Below are 19402 nucleotides of genomic sequence, written 5' to 3' on the forward strand. Positions count from 1 at the left end.
CTTGCACTCATCTACGTAAGGTCACCTTTGGGATAAGGGTGGAAACTGGAACACCTAGGGTAAGCTCACACAGTCAGAGAGGAAGGGTGCATTTTCCACATGGCCAGCACAGAATTGAATGTGGGCTGCTGGAGTTACACCACCTGCACATCAACGTCGATGATAAAGGGAGATTGTCGATGATATCATAGGAACATGAGAATTTGAAGCAGCCCTTCATGCCTGTTCCCTCATTCAGTAAGAATGAATGGAATGAGGGAATTAACTCTGTGCTTTTTAACTGTACTAACCCAATAGTCCCTAAAAATACACAATAATCAATTTAGTGTTGTGTTGAATATGATCAGAAACTGTCTCCACAGCTCACTACAGAAGAGCATCCCAAAGATTCATTCCACACTGTGAGATGATATTTCTCAGTCTGCCCCGAAATGCTCACCCCTTCTTTGAGACTGTGCTTCCTGGTTCTAGACAGGGGAACATCATTCTTGTATCTACCCTCAGGTCCACTAAGAATTTGGAACATTTTTAATGAGAACACCTTTCTGCCTTAATATAAGAGGATAAATCCAAAACGTTTAATTTCTTTTCAGAGTACAGGAGCCCTTCCACTCTCACCATCCTCAGAATCAATCTGATGAATCTTTCGTTCCTTGCGTATGGAGATCAAAATGTATGCAACATTCAATTGAAAAGTGTCTGCACTGTCTCTCCAAACCTACTGGAAAGACAATAAAACTGATCTCAGGCCACACTATTAGTGTCACAGTTGTTAGGTTTCAGACAGCAATCAAAAGACCTGGACTAATAATCAAGAGTTTGAACCTTACCATTGCCAGCTATGAAATGTATATGGTTAATAATGTGGATTTGGAAGGAAAAAGAAACACTATCGAGTCTTAGTAATAATGACCATGAAAAAAATACCAGGTTATCATAAAAACCTACTTGGTTCATTAATATATTTCAGGGGAGGAAATCTGGAAAGGACAGCATCTCCATGGGTTGTGCTATTGTCTCATCATGGTAGAAATCTGGGTTTGATCCTAAAGTGGGAAGGGAAGATAGCAACAATGTTAAGGGATGGAAGAAGCTTGGGGGGAGGGGGAGGAGAGGCTAAGAGGTGACAGCAGTATGACAAAGCTTCACAGAACTCCCTTTGGAGAGAGGAAGAAAATTTCTTTGAAGTGGTTATTCATTGGCTGTAGTGATGGGGCTGATGGGCATGTGAAGAGGGACCAGGCTACCTGAAAATAAGTGAAGTAATTGAATCACTTTGAAAGCCAGATTAGACTCATAGTGCGGTGCAGGCCTTCCAGCCCACAATGTTGTGTCGACCAATGTAAACCTACTCCACAACAATCTAACTTTTCCTTACCTCACATGCAGAATCTTCTATTTTTCTGACTCTTGAATGTCCCTATCAACCTCCATCACCACCACCCCCAGCAATGCATTTCAGCCGTCCACTACTTTTTGTGCAAAAACCTAATCTCTGACATCTCCCCTAAATTTTTCCTCCACTCACTGGGCTGAAAAGTCTCTTTTCAGATCATAAGAAATAGAAAATGTCTAGTTCTGCAGTCCTAGTTACCCTTACTTGACTACTTTGGGCATGCCACATCGTTCAAATTGCTGACTCCAAAAACAGACACTCCATTGCAAGCTCCCTTATTGGAAGATTTCAATAATTTGCACAAACCTTCCTTGAAGAAGTGCCATATCCTCACTGACTCCTAGGAATCTCTGTCCATGACCAAAATGGCTTAGGAAATTTTGAGAATACCAAATCTATGCATCAACAGCATCCAGTGGTCCAGGATAAGTGGTGGAAGGAATGGACCACCTCACAAAGCACCAATCCACCTACTGCTCCAACTGTAGAAGATTCTTTGGTTCCCACATTGATGTCTTAACAAAACCAGTCATCACCTCTTCACCCCTCCCCTGCTTCTTCAGAAGAGGACTGCAGGATTACTGACTTTGTTTGAACATCTGCACATGTGCACACCAGAACAAACAACATCGGCTTGAGATGAAAAGTCCAAAGCAAAGAATGTTGCAAGTTAAACGAGACTACAATAATCGATTCAATATGACATCGATATTGAATCAACTACATCATCCAGTGATTCTGAAGAGGAAAAAAAAAGGGAAGAAAACATATCCCTTGATATTGTTGATATATCCCCTCTCCACTTCAGTCTCGATAGAAGATCCTGACCCAAAACATTGACTGTCCATTTCTAACCATGGATACTGCCTGATCCCACAGACTTCCTCCAGCAGCTCATTGTTTGCTTTGGGAAAGTAAGACATCCTTGATCCAAAGAGACTGTCTTGAGGGAGGAGAAGAAATAATAATAGTGAGTGAGAGGCCTTGCACAAAAATGTCTGAGGGGCTCTTCGCACATCACCCCATGTTTAGTGCTGACTTGTCATGTCTTTTCAGGTACAGTTCATTTTCTTTATTGAGTTCTAAGTGTATGTCAGGCCATCTGGCACAAAGATATGTTGAAGACTTAGAGAAGGTGAAGAAAAAAAACAGAGAAAATTATTCAAGAGTTATTGCCATATCTTATCATTGAGGGGTCTTTAAAATACAGAATGCAAGTAAAAAAAAATCATGATATGGCTTCAAACTCTGTAGCCCATTAAATAATGTAAAATTTATTATCTTGTTTTCGAAGATATCTTTTTTAATTTCAAACTCTAATGTAATTTCATTTAGCCAGCTCATTTGGGTTGCTGAGTATTGGCTCTAATGTACTAAACACTGAAATGAGAACGCTTGAAAATTGAACTCGGGTACATGGAGGTGATTTTTCTTTTCTTGTCACTCACTAATGAATCTTTTGACATTTTGCCTTTGTAATGTACTTTTTGAACAATTTTATATATATATATCTATATATAGATATATATAAATAAAATATGGCAGCAATCTAATATCATGCCTGGAACATAGAAAAATGACTTAAAACAGTTATTGCAAAAGTGAATCATGTCAGAGAAGTAGAACAGTACAGTACAGGCCCTTCATCCCTCAATGTTGTACTGACCCATAAAAATATAGGAACACTAATATCCTGAGTGTAAATTTCTCCAAAAAGCAATGGACACAGCCCAGAACATCACAGGAAAATCTTTCCCCACCATCCAGAATATTTACAGGGAATACTGCCATCAGAGAGAGGCAACAATAAGCAAAGGCCCACATTACCCAGCATGCACACTGTTCTCGCTGCTGCCATCAGGAAAGAGGTAGAGGTGCACAAGACTTGCACCACCAGGTTCAGGAATTTCTGCTACCCCTCTGCCATCAAACTCCTCAATGACAAACTCAATCAGGCATTAATTTAAAGACTCTCACTTTTACACTTTATTGATTTTTTTCCTCTGCGTTGCACAGTCAGTTTGTTTACATTTCTTTATTTTGTTTACGTATGTATGCTGAGTACAATTGTTTTTGCACTACCAACAAGAGGTAATTCTGCCTTACCCACAGGAAAAAGAACTCAGCATTGTATGTGATGTCATCTTGATAATAAATCTGAAATAAAATAGAGGTTATGGCCTGGATGTTGAGGGTTTTTGAGGACAGAGTCTCCTTTCTTGTGCCACTGCCTCTTGTCGATGTCCTTGATAGAATGAAGACTGATGCCTGAGATGGCGCTGGCAGAGTTCACAACTCTCTAGTCTTTTCCTGTCCTGTGCATTGGCACCTACAAACCATAGAGTTATGCAACCAGTTAGAATGTTCTCCAGGGCACCCTTATAAAAATTTGTAAGAGTTTTTGGTGATATGCCAAGTCTCCTCAAACTCCTCATGAAGTATAGCCACTGGTGAGCTATCTTTAGGATTGCATCGACTTAGAGGCCCCAGGATAGATCAGAGATGTTGAAACCCAGGAATTTGTTGTTCCTAACCTTTTCCCCTTCTGATCCCTTAATGAGGACTGGCTTGTGTCCTCCTGATTTCCCCCTCCTGAAATTCACAATCAGTTTCTTGGTTTTGCTAACATTGAGCACGAGGTTGCTTTTGTAGCACCACTTATCTTGCACTATTTCGATCTGTCTCACTCCTGTACGCTTCTTCAGTGCCAACTGTGATTCTGCCAATGGCTGAGATGTAATCGGCAAATTTGTAGATAGGATTTGAATTGTGCCTAGCCCCACAGTCGTGCGTGCAGAGCAAGAAGAACAGTGGGCTAAGCACACTTCCTTGAGGTATTTCTGTGTTGATGTCAATGAGGAAGAGTCATTTGAGATTCATATTGACTGATCTTCTGATGAGGAGGTCAAGGATCCAAATATAGTTGGGGATGCAGAGGCCCAGGTTTTGGAGCTTGTTGTTCAGTACTGAGGGCATAATGGTGTTGAAAGCTGAGGTGTAGTTAATGAAAAGTACCCTGATTATGTATTGCTGTTGTCTAAATGATCCACAGCTGAGTGGAGAACCAGTAAGATTGTATCTGCTGTGGAGCAATTGTGATGGTTGACGAATTGCAGTGGGTCCAGTTCTTTACTCAGGTACAAGTTAATTCTGGCTATGACCAACCTCTCAAAGCATTTAATCTCCATAGATGTGAGTGCTATAGGACGATAGTCATTAAGGCAGCTCACTTTGATCTTCTTGGGCATCCGGTATGATTGATGACCTTTTGAAGCAGGTGGAAACCTCTGATTGCAGCAGTGAGAGATTGAAAATGTCCATAATTGATTGGCACAGATTTTCATTACCCTACCAGTTATGCTATCAGGGCATGATGCCTTGAAAGGGTTCATCTTAAAGGATCTTAAAGGAAAATTCTTAGAGATAGTACTTATAAACATCTGGATAGACAGGGTCTGATCAGGAGTACTCAACATGGATTTGTGGGAGGAAGGTCATGTTTGACCAATCTGATTGAATTTTTTGAAGAGGTGACTAGGAATGTGGATGAGGGTAGCGCAGTGGATGTTGTCTATATGGACTTCAGTAAGGCCTTCGATAAGGTACCACATGGAAGGTTAGTTAGGAAGGTGCAGTCTTTAGGTATAAATTTTGAGATAGTCAAATGGATTGAACATTGGCTGAAAGGGGGAGGCCAGAGAGTGGTAGTGGATAATTGTCTGTCAGGTTGGAGGCCGGTGACCAGTGGTGTGCCTCAAGGATCTGTATTGGGCCCATTGTTGTTCGTTATATACATTAATGATCTAGATGATGGGGTGGTGAATTGGATTAGTAAATATGCAGACGATACTAAGATAGGTGGAATAGTGGATAATGAAGAAGGTTTTCTAGGATTGCAGAGGGATTTGGGCTGCTTAGAAAAGTGGGCTGAAAAATGGCAGATGGAATTTAATGCTGATAAGTGTGAGGTGCTTCATTTTGGTAAGAAGAATCAGAATAGGACATATGTGGTAAATGGGAGAGCATTGAGGAATACAGAAGAGCAGAAAGATTTAGGAGTGACGGTACATCGTTCCCTGAAGGTAGAAACTCACGTGAATAGGGTGGTGAAGAAGGCTTTTAGTATGCTGGCCTTTATCAATCATTGCATGGAATATAGGAGTTGGGAGGTGATGTTGAGATTGTATAAGACGTTGGTGCGGCCTAATTTGGAGTTCTGTGTGCAGTTCTGGTCGCCTAATTATAGGAAGGATATAAACAGAGTGGAGAGAGTGCAGAGAAGGTTTACCAGAATGTTGCCTGGGTTTAAGCATCTGGAGTATGGGGAGAGATTGGACAGATTGGGTCTTTATTCTTTGGAGCGTAGAAGGTTGAGAGGGGATTTGATAGAAGTATTTAAGATTATGAAAGGGATAGACAGAGTGGATGTGGATAGACTATTTCCGTTAAGAGGAGGAAAGATTAAAACAAGAGGACATGAGTTAAGAATTAAGGGGCAGAGGTTTAGAGGTAACATGAGGGGGAACTTCTTTACTCAGAGAGTGGTAGCTGTGTGGAATGATCTTCCGGGAGAAATAGTGGCGGCGGAGTCAATTGTATTATTTAAGAAAAGGTTGGACAGGTATATGGATGAGAGGAAGATGGAGGGTTATGGGCATTGTGCAGGGAGGTGGGATTAGAAAGGGGTGTTTGGTTCGGTGCGGACTAGAAGGGCCTAATGGCCTGTTTCCGTGCTGTAATTGTTATTATTATTATTATTATTATTATTATTATGTTCTGACGTTGACCTCAGAGGCAGATATAACAGGGTTGTCAGCTTCTGCAGAGATTCTCATTGGTACCATTGCATTCTTTTTTTCAAAGTGAGTGTAAAAGGTGTTCAGCTCATCAGGTAGTGAAGTATCACAGCCATTTATGATGTTAGCTTCACGCTGTAGGATGTAATGGCCTGCAAACTCTGCCATATCTGATTCTGTCTTTAGCTTCACTCAGAATTGTCTCTTTGCTATTAATATGGCCTTCTGTAGATCATGCCTGGACTTTCTGAACCGATCAGGATCACCGATTTTAAATGCCATTGACCTTGACCTCAGCAGATTGCGAATCGTTTGATTCATCCATGGCTTCTGGTTGAGGCACTCACCCTATCTGCACGTTGTGTTTGTTCATGTCGGCCTTAATGAAGTTGGTGACAGCCATAGCATACTCGTTCAAGTTTGAAGGAGAATTCTTGAATTATGGTCCAGTCCACCGATTCAATGGAGTCCTGCAGGTGCTCCTCTGCCTCCCTTGACCGTACTTACACCATCTTCACCACTGGTGCTGCAGTCCTCAGTCTCTGCTGGTATGCTGGGAGTAGAAGTACAGCCAGGTGATCAGACTTGCTGAAACGCGATTGTGGGATGACTTGGTAGGCATTCTTCATCACAGTGCTGCAGTAGTCAAGTGTGTTAGTTCATTTGGTTTGGCACGTAATGTGTTGGAGATTGTTTTAAGTTTGCCTGGTTGAAGTCCCCTGCAATAATTGCTGTCTCATGGGTGCTGATTACAGTGCTAGCCTGATGTGAGACTGAGGTGGAATGTACACAGCGACCAGGATGACAGAGGTGAGATCCCTTGGCAGATAGAATGGAAGACACTTGATCAAGAAGAAGCAAAGAAAATCAAAATGTCTTACTTTGGAAAAGTTTTCATTTCTTGTAAATCAATTCTGTGTACTTTTTGGACATATTCAGCACTGCCTGAGAAGTCTTGAGAAGAAAATATTTTACTTGATACATTGGAATTATTTGGGATTTTTCATCTTGTGCAATTAATGGTTAATCAACATTCAATCTGAAAAACATTCCTGTCATAGTTTTTCTTGCTGACATTTAGAAATCCTTTTGTTCATGATAGGCCATGCACTAATGTTTTTCATATGTAACCACATATGTTGACAAATGGGTACTTTGAAGTCAAATATCTGCAGCTCATATGAAAAATGCACACTCTAATCGAACATATTAAGAACATGTTCGCCTCCCTATGATGTTCTATACTTAATATATTGCAAAAATTGTGTGTTCCACTGATACATCCAAAAATAGTGCAGAACATTTTCACACTATCTTTGTTATTACAGGGTTACATCTTTGGAATAATTCAATTTTAGTATTGAGAGCTGTATATGATATACCTGTTCATTTTTGAATAATGTTCACTGGAATGTTGCTGGAGGGGCTGAATATTGTTTTATTGCATAGGGGAAGGAAAGATGATGTTTGAGCAAGATAATGTCGGATTCAAGATCAATTTTGAACATGATTTGACCATTCTGTTTGGGACAGTCTGGTGCGATCTGCATAAAAGTTGGAACACCTTGTGGCCAGTTATTAGTTCTACTCAGCATTTGAATGTCAGAAGCAGAATAGTGATGATCAGTCTATTCATTTGAATGGCAGAAAATTCGATATAAAACATTGAGACAATGGGCACTTTTTCATTACCTGTAATTATTTTCATGTGGTTAATGTGATTTCACATAGATATCTCAGAAATCAGCAGTTGCTCTGCTTAATTGAGCCATGATGCCATTGACATCAAACAATATAATGGAAATCCAAATTTGCAATGAACAATGAGGGTCTTGCTGTTATAAACGGAGAAGTGGCCGCCTCAATGTCATTGTCACAAAAATGACTGTAAAGTTAGTGTATGGTTTCTTTCTGCTATGACTATAGCCTTGTTCTCATGCAGTTAGATGAGAAGTTGCTTTGAATTTTTTTTTACTCGCAGCATCAATGAAATGTTTGAACAATTTACTTGGATGGAAGTGTTTCTTACCGAAATTGTGCTGACTGTTTTCAGGTTAAGAAGTTGGCTGCTTCTCAGTGACACAAAAAAGTCAACAGTCACTGGAGAAGGAAAATGGAACATTATACTCTTCAATTTAAATATGATAATCTAGCTCTTCAAGTTTCAGATTCTGTTTCCTACATTTTTCCTTCTCACACATATATCTCGTGACTCTTTTAAGAAGCTGCAGACAGGCAGTTAGCTCAAGAGACATGAGCTTGCTGCAAAAGCACTTCGGTCCTGTCATCTTCTGATGGTATATGAGTGCACTTGGGCAGGCTTGAGGTTTTTCAGAAGAGAGAACAATTGGAAAAGAGCCAGATATAGCTGGTACTCAATACTTGATTACCATAATACTTTATCTTCTTCATGAAGCTGTGAGAATTTATTGTGTGTGTTGGGTTGAAGATGCTCTCCTCTGTCTGGTATGCTAAGAAATTAGGCCAGAGATTTTTGAATAATGCCAGAAAAGAAAAAATGACACGGGTAAGCTTTACAATTTTAAAGTAAAAATGTTGTTACCAAATAAGAGGACATTTTATTTCCCAATACTTAGCCATTGGATTATAGTTGGATAATATAACAGTTTAATTATAGCTAAATAATTATATGATGGAATACTTTAATTTGTGAAACAGGTGTTCAATTAAAGTGCATAACTGCTTTTAACATTTTTCTGAAAAAGAAGTATACCTGTATTTAAAATGTAACTGGATTTTCGGTTTACTAATGTGTTTATATTGTTCATAGAACCTATGCTGTCTTGTAGAAAGCATGTTCTAATTACTTATAGAATGTATTCTGTTCACAAGGTTAAATATTCCCAGTTGTTTCCACAACTTCCATTCTGTGTATTAACATCCTAGGTAAATAACAATATTTCATCTTTATGAAACATTTCCCATATGGATGAAAGAGAAAATGACATACTGCAGCGGCGCACATCTCTTGTAGCGAACCGGTCCTGCTTGTATCACTGCGCCGGCGTGGCAGCTGCAGGAAGATGGCTCCATTGGGGCTTGCTGATTAGCTTGTGGCTTAGGCCACAGCTCGTGCCCCAGGCAACGTGATGACGTCACTGCCGCATGGGGCAGAACTCCCGCAGAAACACACCACAGGACACAGTGGAGGTTTCAGTTGAACTATTTATTTGAATTTCATGTGCACCCCTTTCAGGCCAATGGGAGTTCTGCCCCATGTGGCGGTGATGTCATCACGTTGCCCGGAGCGCGAGCTGTGGCCTAAGCCATGAGGTAATGAGCAGGCCCCGAAGGCACCATCTTCCTGCAGCTGTCCCACCAGCGCGGTGATACAAACTACAAGAGATGAGCGCCACCACAGTACTTTAAATATATGCACCAAATCAATTTATCCATAAAACATTTAATAAAAAGAATATGCTGCAACTAATAACAAATAAGTACATCTTAAATGATGAGTCAGCCTGGTACGAACCTACACTATTTCATGTTGCTCTGTACTTTGCTGAATTAGGTTAGGTTCAAGGATTGTTGTGGTCTTTGATAATTTTTTGATGAATTTGCTTGCTTGGAGAGATGTCAACAAAATAAAAACTCTACTTGAATGCTAAAGGTCTGGGGTTGGGAAGATGTGAAAGAAAATTAGAAAATAATTTTTAAAAATTACATATATTTGTTGCATAAATTTTTAATTTTACATTATTTGCACACTATTTCAGCGGATATGAAACTAACAAAGTTTGTATTTTGCACAATCTTGTTCTGCCTTTTTGTTTGTAAATTATTGCAATATTTATAGACCTTTCAACAAGATAATTCAGTTCCATTAAAATTACAACATCAAAATAATGACTTAATAAGAACAAAATAAGAACTTAATTAATTAATGTTGGAAAATCTGAAAACCAATAATGATCTAATTTTGGTGAAAAGTTGTAAGGAATAGAGAAATTGTGGTGAAGGCGAAGAAAAGATAGGAGTGATTCAATGAGGTGGTGCTAAACAGAAAAGGTTTGACTTCTCTGCCTTGGAGGTGAAATGAGTTTGGATCGCAAGTTGGCTTCAGACAACATATGCCCGAATAGTGTTCCGTTTTGTCACAGTCACAAGCTTTTTTTATGGTGTGTTTTATGGACAAATTGACTTGGTATATATATTTGAAGTATGTCATATTCTCTCTCATCCACACGGCCAATGTTTCATTTAGATGAAGCATTTAGTTAAGAACAAATAATTGATGTCAAAATAAAATTTAATAAGCAAACTAATCCACTTTGCTTTTTCCTCAATTTTGCAACCCTGTCCAAATGATGATTGATATAATGCTAACTCTTTATGCCAATAAATATGACAGGAAAAAGGAATGAAAGGCAATCAGCAAAGAGCCATTCGATTAAATACTTTGAAAAAAAAATTAGGCATTTCAAAAGGATAAATGAAACTGTACATAACGTAATTGCCTTCAAATCACCAAGACCTAAAGACAAACAGTGAGAAGCTGGAGGGAATGGGGCAGCCTGCATCCGTGGATTGAAATGGTCAATCAACATGTTGGGTCAAAGCCTTTTAAAGAGTTCAAAACAATGACTGACCATTTCGATTCATGGATGCTGCCCACCCCGCTGAGTTCCTCTAGCTTCTCTTTGTTCACTCAAGTTCCCAGCATCTACAGTATTTGTGTTTCTCATTTCATTGGGGGGGGGGGGGGAAGCATTCAGTAAAAGTACAAAATCTATGAAGTAAAACACGAATGTCTGCAGGCACCGTGGTTGAAGTAAAAACACAATGCTGGAGAAACGCAGCTGATCAAACAGTGTACTTTTGTAATAAAGATAGATAACCAACATTTTGGGCTTGAGCCCTTCATCCCCAAAGCATTAATAATGTATCTTTATCTTTGCTACATAAAGTACACTGTTTGACCAACAATTTCTCCAACATTATATTTTTACACAATCCAAGTGGAGTGACAAACAGGAAGATGCTTGGAGACTTAAGGACTGGATGAATAATGGTTAGAAATTTGATGTAGATAAGTATGAAGTGATACTCTTTGGTGGGGAGAAAAAGAGATCTTTTTTGAAAGTCGTCTTAATAGAGAAGAGAGCAAGATTCAATGTCATGCAACAATGGCAATGGACTTTAATATGGCTTTAGAAAGTTAGACATTGTGTTCATTTTCAGGAAAATACAAAGCAAAGAAGTTATGATAAACCTCTACAGAATTAGAGGTAAGTCATGTATGTCATCTCTTTAAAGGATGAAATTATGAAAGCAGTGGAAAGGTACAATTTAATTAGCTTGTATGAGACAGACTTGTTAGGAAATTCAAACAGTTCAGTCAGTTGATGGCTTTAAGGTTGCGAACAGATATGCTAAAATAGATATTTATTGTTTTCAGTGGAACAATTTACCATTGGAAAAAAATGGCAGCTCTAACGGACCCAGGAGAGCGAGGAGCAGATACACAGTGCTCCACTGCTGGGTCCTAATGCAGATAGCTGTTAAAGGAGTTAATATTTTTTTTTAAAAACCCTGCAGGCCTGGTGTTTTTGCCCAAGATGGCAGCACTTGTCTTGTGCTGCATACCATGAAGAATTGTATACTCCAGGGGAACAGCGGACTGCCACAGGGCACCAGAGACTGGGAGAACACCACCCCCACCCCACCCTATTGAGAAGGAGAGGCTTAGGAAGTGACCCTAAAGGACAGTGATGAAGGCAGCGGACCAGCGAGGGGCTTAGTGGCTGAAGGACCCACACGGGCTGTGGGCTGCTGGTGACTGGCTCATGGGGACCAGGTATTGGAATTGGGATTCAAGAGGGTGCTGAGCACAAGAAGGGCTCCTGAAGGTCCTCAGGTGCTGAAGGCTACCTGATCATATTGACGATTTGGAGCTCGGGTTGCCGATGATTAATACTGGACTGCAGCTGCTGAGGTTGTGGGAGCACTTGAGGCAAATCCATTGATACTCAGTGTCTCTGAAGGGACTCTGTTTTGCCTCTCTTTCTTCTAATATTAGGGGTACTAGGCAATGTTCGTGACAACTCTTTGTTTGCATCACAGCAGACAGAAGTTGAAGTCCATCATGTATATTGCATTTTTAATGTATTATTACATAAACATGAAATTAACATTTGAAAATGAAAGAAACCACTAATTATTTCTTCGGGGGAGTTGAAGCTCATCTTTGAGAGTAGTGTTCAGGCACCTCCTTCATGTTGGAACTAGTCTCCTTTTATAGATATTTATTTCAGTGGGATATAAAGACCAAGAAGGTCTCCTTGGACTTTTCTGTTGGCAAGTACCTCTGAAAACCAAGTTTTATCTCAAACAATTGGTTAAGTTGGCTGACATCTCTACTAATTCTATTAACCAGCACTCAATGTATATCCTTTTATGCTTTTGTCTAGATAATTCTTAAATATTGTGAAAATTTGTATTTCATTCCAGATTTAAACCACCTTCTGGGTGAAAGCATTCTCACTCGCATCCCTTCTAACTTTTTACCTCTATCCAAAATCTAAGCCTACTAGCTTCAAGCACATCGTTATGGGGAAAAGTTTTCTCTATCTGTCCTTCATAGTTTTTTTCACCTCTTTCAGGTTCTTCATCTTCCTGCTCTGTTCCAAGGAAAACAAACTTGACCCATGCAATATTTTTCTTAGATCAGAACTGCACAAAATACTTCAACTAACTAAACTATTATAATGTTCCATATCCTCCCTGTTCTGCCCTATTTTCTGTAGCCAATTTTAATGAGGAAAATAACTCCAATCTATTTGCATTTCAAATATTTTCAAAGATAATAACAATAAAGCTTACACTGCTTTTCAATTCTTTGGCACTATATCCTTGCAGGGAGCATTCCCCCTTTGGTGCATGAATTGTACCTCAGCACATCATTTGCACAGATGATGATTTACACTGACTCCAGACATGGTTTGAACTTAATTTCTATCCTATAGGAACTAGATAAACATGGAATCTATGTAGGATAATTAAATGTACATCTGTGGGTGTTAATCACCAGCCAAACCCTGATGAATCAATATTTTTGGATGGACACATTAACACATTTATGTGCTGGTACTCCAATTTCCTGTGTATAAGAACTGTTTTCTGGAGATCATGATTCTATCTTATTCACATTTATGTTTCAAATATTTTCCAAGAACTTGCAGAATAATGAAAATAGGAAAATGGAATCCAACTGTAAAAAAATTCAGATATTAGAGGCCAAATTGGATAGTACTTGAAATGGGCATACAGATTAACCTATGTCTATTTGATCTGGTGCAAAAGCAAATGCAATTAATGCTTCCTTAATCCAAATCTACATGTGCTAACTTGGTTGAATTGGCAAAGAATTTGTTTTGATTAGCTAACACTTGTTTAAAGTAAGTCTGCAGCATTTGAAAGGGAGGTCCGTGGTTGCTATAAATGATGGCAGAAGCCATTACAGACTATTATAATTTGTTGCAAGATACAGTATCTTCATTCACATGTCTTCCATTTTATATTTTCCATTTTGGAAAAGTCGTGACAAGGTATTAGCAAGCACCATCTCTTTTCCTGGTATGTATTTTAAGTTGAAGTCTTAGCATTGCAGATCTCTGCAGTCTAGTTGGTGCCTTGTTTAGGTTCTTTCTCAGAAGGTGTCCCAGTGGGCAATGATCACTTTCCACTATAAAATTCTTTCCATACTGAAACTTGTGAAACTTTTTGCATCTGTATACGACAACCAACAGCTCTCTCTCTCAATATTGACATATCTGATCTCTGCTGTTGTTAGTGCCTTTGAGGCAAAAGCTATTGGTTTTCCTTCTTGTACCAATGCTGCACCAAGGCCTCTGTTAGATGCATCTACTTGCAAAGTGAGGGCTTTTTTTTCTATAATAATATCTCAACTCCACTTCTCTGCATGTTATTTCTTTGAGCTGGTCAAACCTTCTCTGATGTAATGGTGACCACTGAAATTCCTTGAGCAACTCTCTAATGTTTGCTGTGTAGTCTGATATATGTGGTATGAAGGAACTCATAGATTGGACCAACCCAAGGAAACTTCTGAGTTCCCTTTTGTCCTTTGGGTGCTCCATTTTGGCAATGGCTTTAACCTTTTCTGGGCTTGGCTTTACCTCATCAGGAGTGTACACCATTGCGAAGAATTGGCATTCTTTCTCTTTTATAATGCATTTGTCTCCATTAAGTTTAATACCATCTCCTCTTGTTCTCTCCATAGCCTTGTGTAGATGAAGATCAATGAGCTTTTCCATCTCCACCAAAAACCTGGATGTCATCTGCAATGCCAACAGCACCTTTACACCCTCTGTTGGTCTCATCGATCTTCTGTTGGAACAGATCCTGGCTTACCTTTAGGCCGAAAGGTAGTTGCAGGAACTTGTAATGACCAAATGGAGTATTGAACATTGTTAGTAGTGTTGATTCTTCACCTAGTTTCACATTCCAGTATCCATTCTTAACATCTAGCTTGCTAAAGATTTTGGAACCTGTTAGTTCTGCTGTGATGTCTTCTAGTGTCGGTGTTGGGTCGTGACCCCTTTTTATTGCTTGATTTAAGTCTTTAGGATACAGACATATTCTCAAGTGGCCATTTTTTTTTGACCACTATGGAATTTACCCAGTCAGTCGGTTCAGTCACTTTGGCTCTGACTTGTAACCTTTTCATGTCCTTTAGTTCTTGCTCCAGCTTCTTAATCTCTAGTGGACCTTTCTTTGGAGCATGGACGACTGATATTCAAAGTCTCCAAAGCATCCAACTGAATCATCAAAGTATTCCAAGTACATGCTCATGAGCTTAGACTTATTTGTGACTGGACGTTGGTTTGTGACTGGATGAGGTGTCTCTGTTGATCCTTTTGGATATCTTCATCATCTAGATCTCTTAATTAACAGAGATTAATTGCAACTCCCAGCAGCTATCCAGGCCTAGAATTGCTGATCTTTCTGCATCTTCCACGTAGAATTCCCTTATGGCAGCCATTGATCTTAACTCTCCCTAGCTGCTTGATAATGGGTCCACCATAGGCTGTTAATGTGACATTTGCTGTTTCCAATGCACCGTCTTTTGGATACCCTTTTATTATGTTCTCTGGAGATACCTGGCAGTAGAGTCTGAGTGGAAGGATGTTGCTTTGTGAGCCAGTATCCAGCTTCACCTTTTAATTAAATATCTCAGGTTTGTTCTGGATTGTTCTCTGCATTTGGATCTTTTTGTGCAAATTGCTTCCTTCTTTCATCTCACCTGACATGTCGCAATCATCATTATTGTTTCCTTTTATGTGGTGGATCTTCTTCTTGTCTTTTTTTCTTCACTGGTATTACTGTTTTCTTCATACCAGACTTGCACATCTTTACCCAGAGGTTGGCTTTACCACAGGCTCTACATTCAGAACCGTATGCTGGGCATTTGTTTCGGTCATAAAGGAGTGTTGTCTGCTGCTGTTCTTGCAGGTCTTGGGGGTTGACACTTTTCTGATTGTGTTCTTTATAGCATCAACCCTTCCTTCTCTTTGCTGTGGGTGGGTCTGCATAGATAGGGATTTCATTTGCGTCCTCGTGGCTTTGAAGGCTGTGACTTTGGCCAGCTTCAAGCTATCTTTCCCTGTAAGTGATTTTGCACTTTGGGATCAGCACACCCCCATATTGATCAATCTTTCCTCTACATCCTTAAATCTGCATTTTGCAGCAACAATTTTTAGTCTAGTGAGGAAGTTATCAACAGTTTAATCAGTTTCTTGCATTAAGCCTTGAAATTCTTAGCGTTTAATTCTATGATTAGACCTGGGTTCAAGGAGAGAAGCAAACTTTGCAAATATATGCTCTAGGTAATTTTTCTCCACCTCTAAGTTCCCAGCTTTTAAATAAGTCAAGGCTGCGCTCCCTTGTCCAGAGAAGTATATAACTGACCTTCTCTTCTGCTGTTGCATTTTGAAAATAACTTTTGAATGCTAAATTGCACTTCTGCTGAAATATAAACAATTCAACAATGTTTTCAGTCTCCCAGTCCATCACTGGGTGAACTGCTGTTGTACCAGCCATTTTTTTAAAGTAATATCTTTTTTAATCTACCCCTTCGCATTTCAGTGATTTACAATGAATTGTACGGCTTTATTCTTGTTCTCTTATGTCGCTGCCACCATGTTATGTCTCTGTGTTATTTGCGAGGCTTCTTAAATAACTTAGAGATACAAGATTCAAATAACAAAAGAGATTTCACTTACTGATGTCTTCCACCATCTTATGAAACTGTTCACATACACTGATATGCACATACACACACCCCACAGTGGTGCATTCCAGTTACTACAGTGAGAAGGGTGTATTGTTATGTGGATACAAAATAGTTCACATTATCCTGACTCTGTAGCAGGAGGTAAAGATTTATTACTGACATTTCAGGCCTGAGCTGCTCTTCAAGGTATAAACAAAGAACAGGAAGGCGTCAGAATAAAGACTGAAGACTGGCAGGTGGAGGAATCCAGACCAACAAAAGGTTTTAATTAGAAATGATGAGAGGAGATGTGAGAATTGATTTTGGCTCTGTAAGGAGACAGAGAGAGCTGTGGGAAAGGTGACAGGTGAAAGGGGGGGGGGGTGTGGTTTGATGTGAATTCCATCTGGTTGGAGGGTGCCCAAACAGATGATGAGGTGCTGTTTCTCCATTTTGTGGGTGGTCTCAGGCTGGGAGTACGTGAGACCATGGACAGACATGTCAGCAAGGCAATGAGACAAAATTGAAATGGATGGCCACACTATTGTGATGGACAGAGCAAAGCTGCTCAACAAAGTGATCTCTCAGTCTGTGTCCAGTCGCTCTGATGCAGAGGAGATCACAATGGGAGCACCAGATACAGTAGATGATCCTTGCAGATTCATGTGAAATGTTGCTTTGCTTGGAAGGACTATTTGCAGCCCCAAATGATGGTGTGGAACAAGTGAGCTCCTTATGGGGGCATGAGCCACTTTATTACAAACTTACACTCTGACCTCAAATTCACTCGGTCCATCTTGAGCAACACTCTCTTTTCTCACTCTGTTTCCAGTTCAGGAGGCAAACACTCGACAAACCCAGCAATTCCCTCAGCACATTGATGACACCTTTTTCCACACTCTGCCCCCTATAAGGGGTTCCATTTCTTCTCTCAATTCCTCCAGCTTTTTCATGATATGGTTTTCTGTGTCAGATCATCAGAGATGCCCTCCTTCTTCAAACAATGGGATTTTCCCTCTACCACCATCAACTCAGCTCCTACCCACATATCCTTCAATACCCGCACAACTAACCTGGCCCTCTTAGCTCCCACACACATTTCTCTAGTTTCTGTTAACCCCCCCCCTCCCCTTCTTCTTCCCCCTTTGTCTTTCCTCCAGCTCCCTCTCTCACTCAGCTCCCTCTCTCGCTCATCTCCCTCTCTCAGACACGGGGATAACGTACAAACTCCTTACAGACAGCGAGGGATTCGAACCCCAGTCCTGATCGCTGGCACTCTTAAGGCTTTGCGCTAACCAGTAAGCCAACCATGCCACCTGATATGCAATTCAATCTGAATGCAGGTCTCCTAGCTGCAGATTTGCTCACAATTTGATCAAAATTATTTTCATCTAAATGCCAAGGCTTAAGTTTCCGCCAGAGAAACTAGGATTCTCTGCTAAGGAGTGGTAGGGTAGCCGAAGGCATCTGGATTATATGTGGATGATTGGTTGTAGAAGGTCATTTTTAAATGTTGCTTTCCAATCTGAATAAAGGTGATCTATGTTACCTCCTCTCCCCCCTTTCATTCTCCTCCTCTGTAAAAGATGATATGATTGCAAGTTTTAATTCAGCAGCAAACAATTAATTTTAAGACCTGCTCTTCTGAGCATCAAGGTTCTTCCAGAATGTTCAAGGCAGCTTATGCTTCAATGTGCCAGTGGTCTAATTTAACAAGTTGTAGATGACAGCATGGGATTCATTCCATGTGTCCTGCTGTTTTTTATTAAGCTACATACCACACCATCTACAACCTGCCCCACAGCATTCTAGTGACTGACTAATCATTCTTAAACCTACTGAAGTCTCCACTGACTTCCACCTGAATTCATCGAAATTCCTTGCTGTTGATGAAGGTGTGATGAAAGAATTGGAGCTGAACTAAATTCTTCAGTAGCACCAGATCATTTACTTCATGAAAGGAAAATAGAAGGGATCCAACCTTCTATCTCTGCAGGTTGAGGTAACCGATGTTGTTGTCAGAAAACAATGATCTATCACAACCTTAACTGCAGGCTCATATGTGTGCCTTGGTCAGTGACACAATCAATATTCTTGCCATGGGATCAGACACATCATTCAAGTTACTGGTGCTTTGTACTTTAAGGGAGATGAATTCTCTTTGTTTTACTTTACACTGAATATAAAATAATGTGATCATGGGGAGTTTGCCATCAATTACTATTCTCCAAACTTCAGGCTATCATTAGGCACTTTTATACTGTCACTGGTGGCAGTCTAAAAATGTCGAGACTAGTTGCACAATGAGCAAAAGGCCACACAGAGTCGAAGGTGAGTTGAACCAAATGTTTTACTGATTCAAAAGCCGCGCGCTTAAGTACCCTCTCCCAGCAACCTTCGCAACCTGAGGGGGAGAACTGGCGTCAGCTGCCAGGCTGTGGGCTTGCCCTGCACTCGGAGCTCTTACTGTTGGATCTGTTGCGGACTAGTCCCTGACTCCGTGAACTGGTTCACCTGTTGTGTGGGTGAGCTGCCACATGACCACCCCACCCGCACCCCTGGAACCGTCACTAGGATGTGTGGAGTCCACAGCCAACACCTCTTTAGTCCATTTGGATGGCTTCCTCATTGGCATGGGGGTGGCACAGTCACAGGGTGTTCCAGGTCAAGGTGCACCGGCTTGAGGCAGTCAACAGTGAAGGTCTCCTCATATCCACACGTCGAGGACGCACGTGGCTCCATTCTGACTCACCACCTTCTACAGACCATTGTACGGCTACTTCAATGGAGTCTGAGCATTCCCCTGTGAATGAAAACATAGTCATGGTGCTGGAGGTCCTTGGGCTCAAAAGAAAGTGTTGGGCCTTGGCACAAGGTTGGGACAGGGGCTAGTGATCCTTACTTCTCCCGGAGTCTTGTGAGTACTGCTACGGGTGTCTCCTTTGCGCCACGAGC

General features: G+C 40.5%; 1 protein-coding gene across 5 annotated transcripts in view; it reads left to right on the forward strand.

Annotated features, from left to right (window-relative positions):
• The window catches only part of LOC138739254 (disks large homolog 2-like), a 784112-nt gene that overhangs the window by 258201 nt on the left and 506509 nt on the right, over positions 1-19402 (forward strand). Inside the window, exon 2 of one of the 5 annotated variants that reach the window (XM_069890962.1) lies at positions 14456-14600. The exons of the other annotated variants lie outside the window; for them this stretch is intronic. Within the exon in view, the coding sequence (XP_069747063.1) occupies positions 14466-14600 (135 nt within the window). The 5' untranslated portion in view covers positions 14456-14465. The remainder of the gene's footprint in view (positions 1-14455; positions 14601-19402) is intronic. 5 annotated transcript variants of the gene reach the window in all.

This window comes from Narcine bancroftii, chromosome 7 (genome assembly GCF_036971445.1).
Source record: "Narcine bancroftii isolate sNarBan1 chromosome 7, sNarBan1.hap1, whole genome shotgun sequence".
Classification (NCBI taxonomy): Eukaryota; Metazoa; Chordata; class Chondrichthyes; order Torpediniformes; family Narcinidae; genus Narcine; species Narcine bancroftii.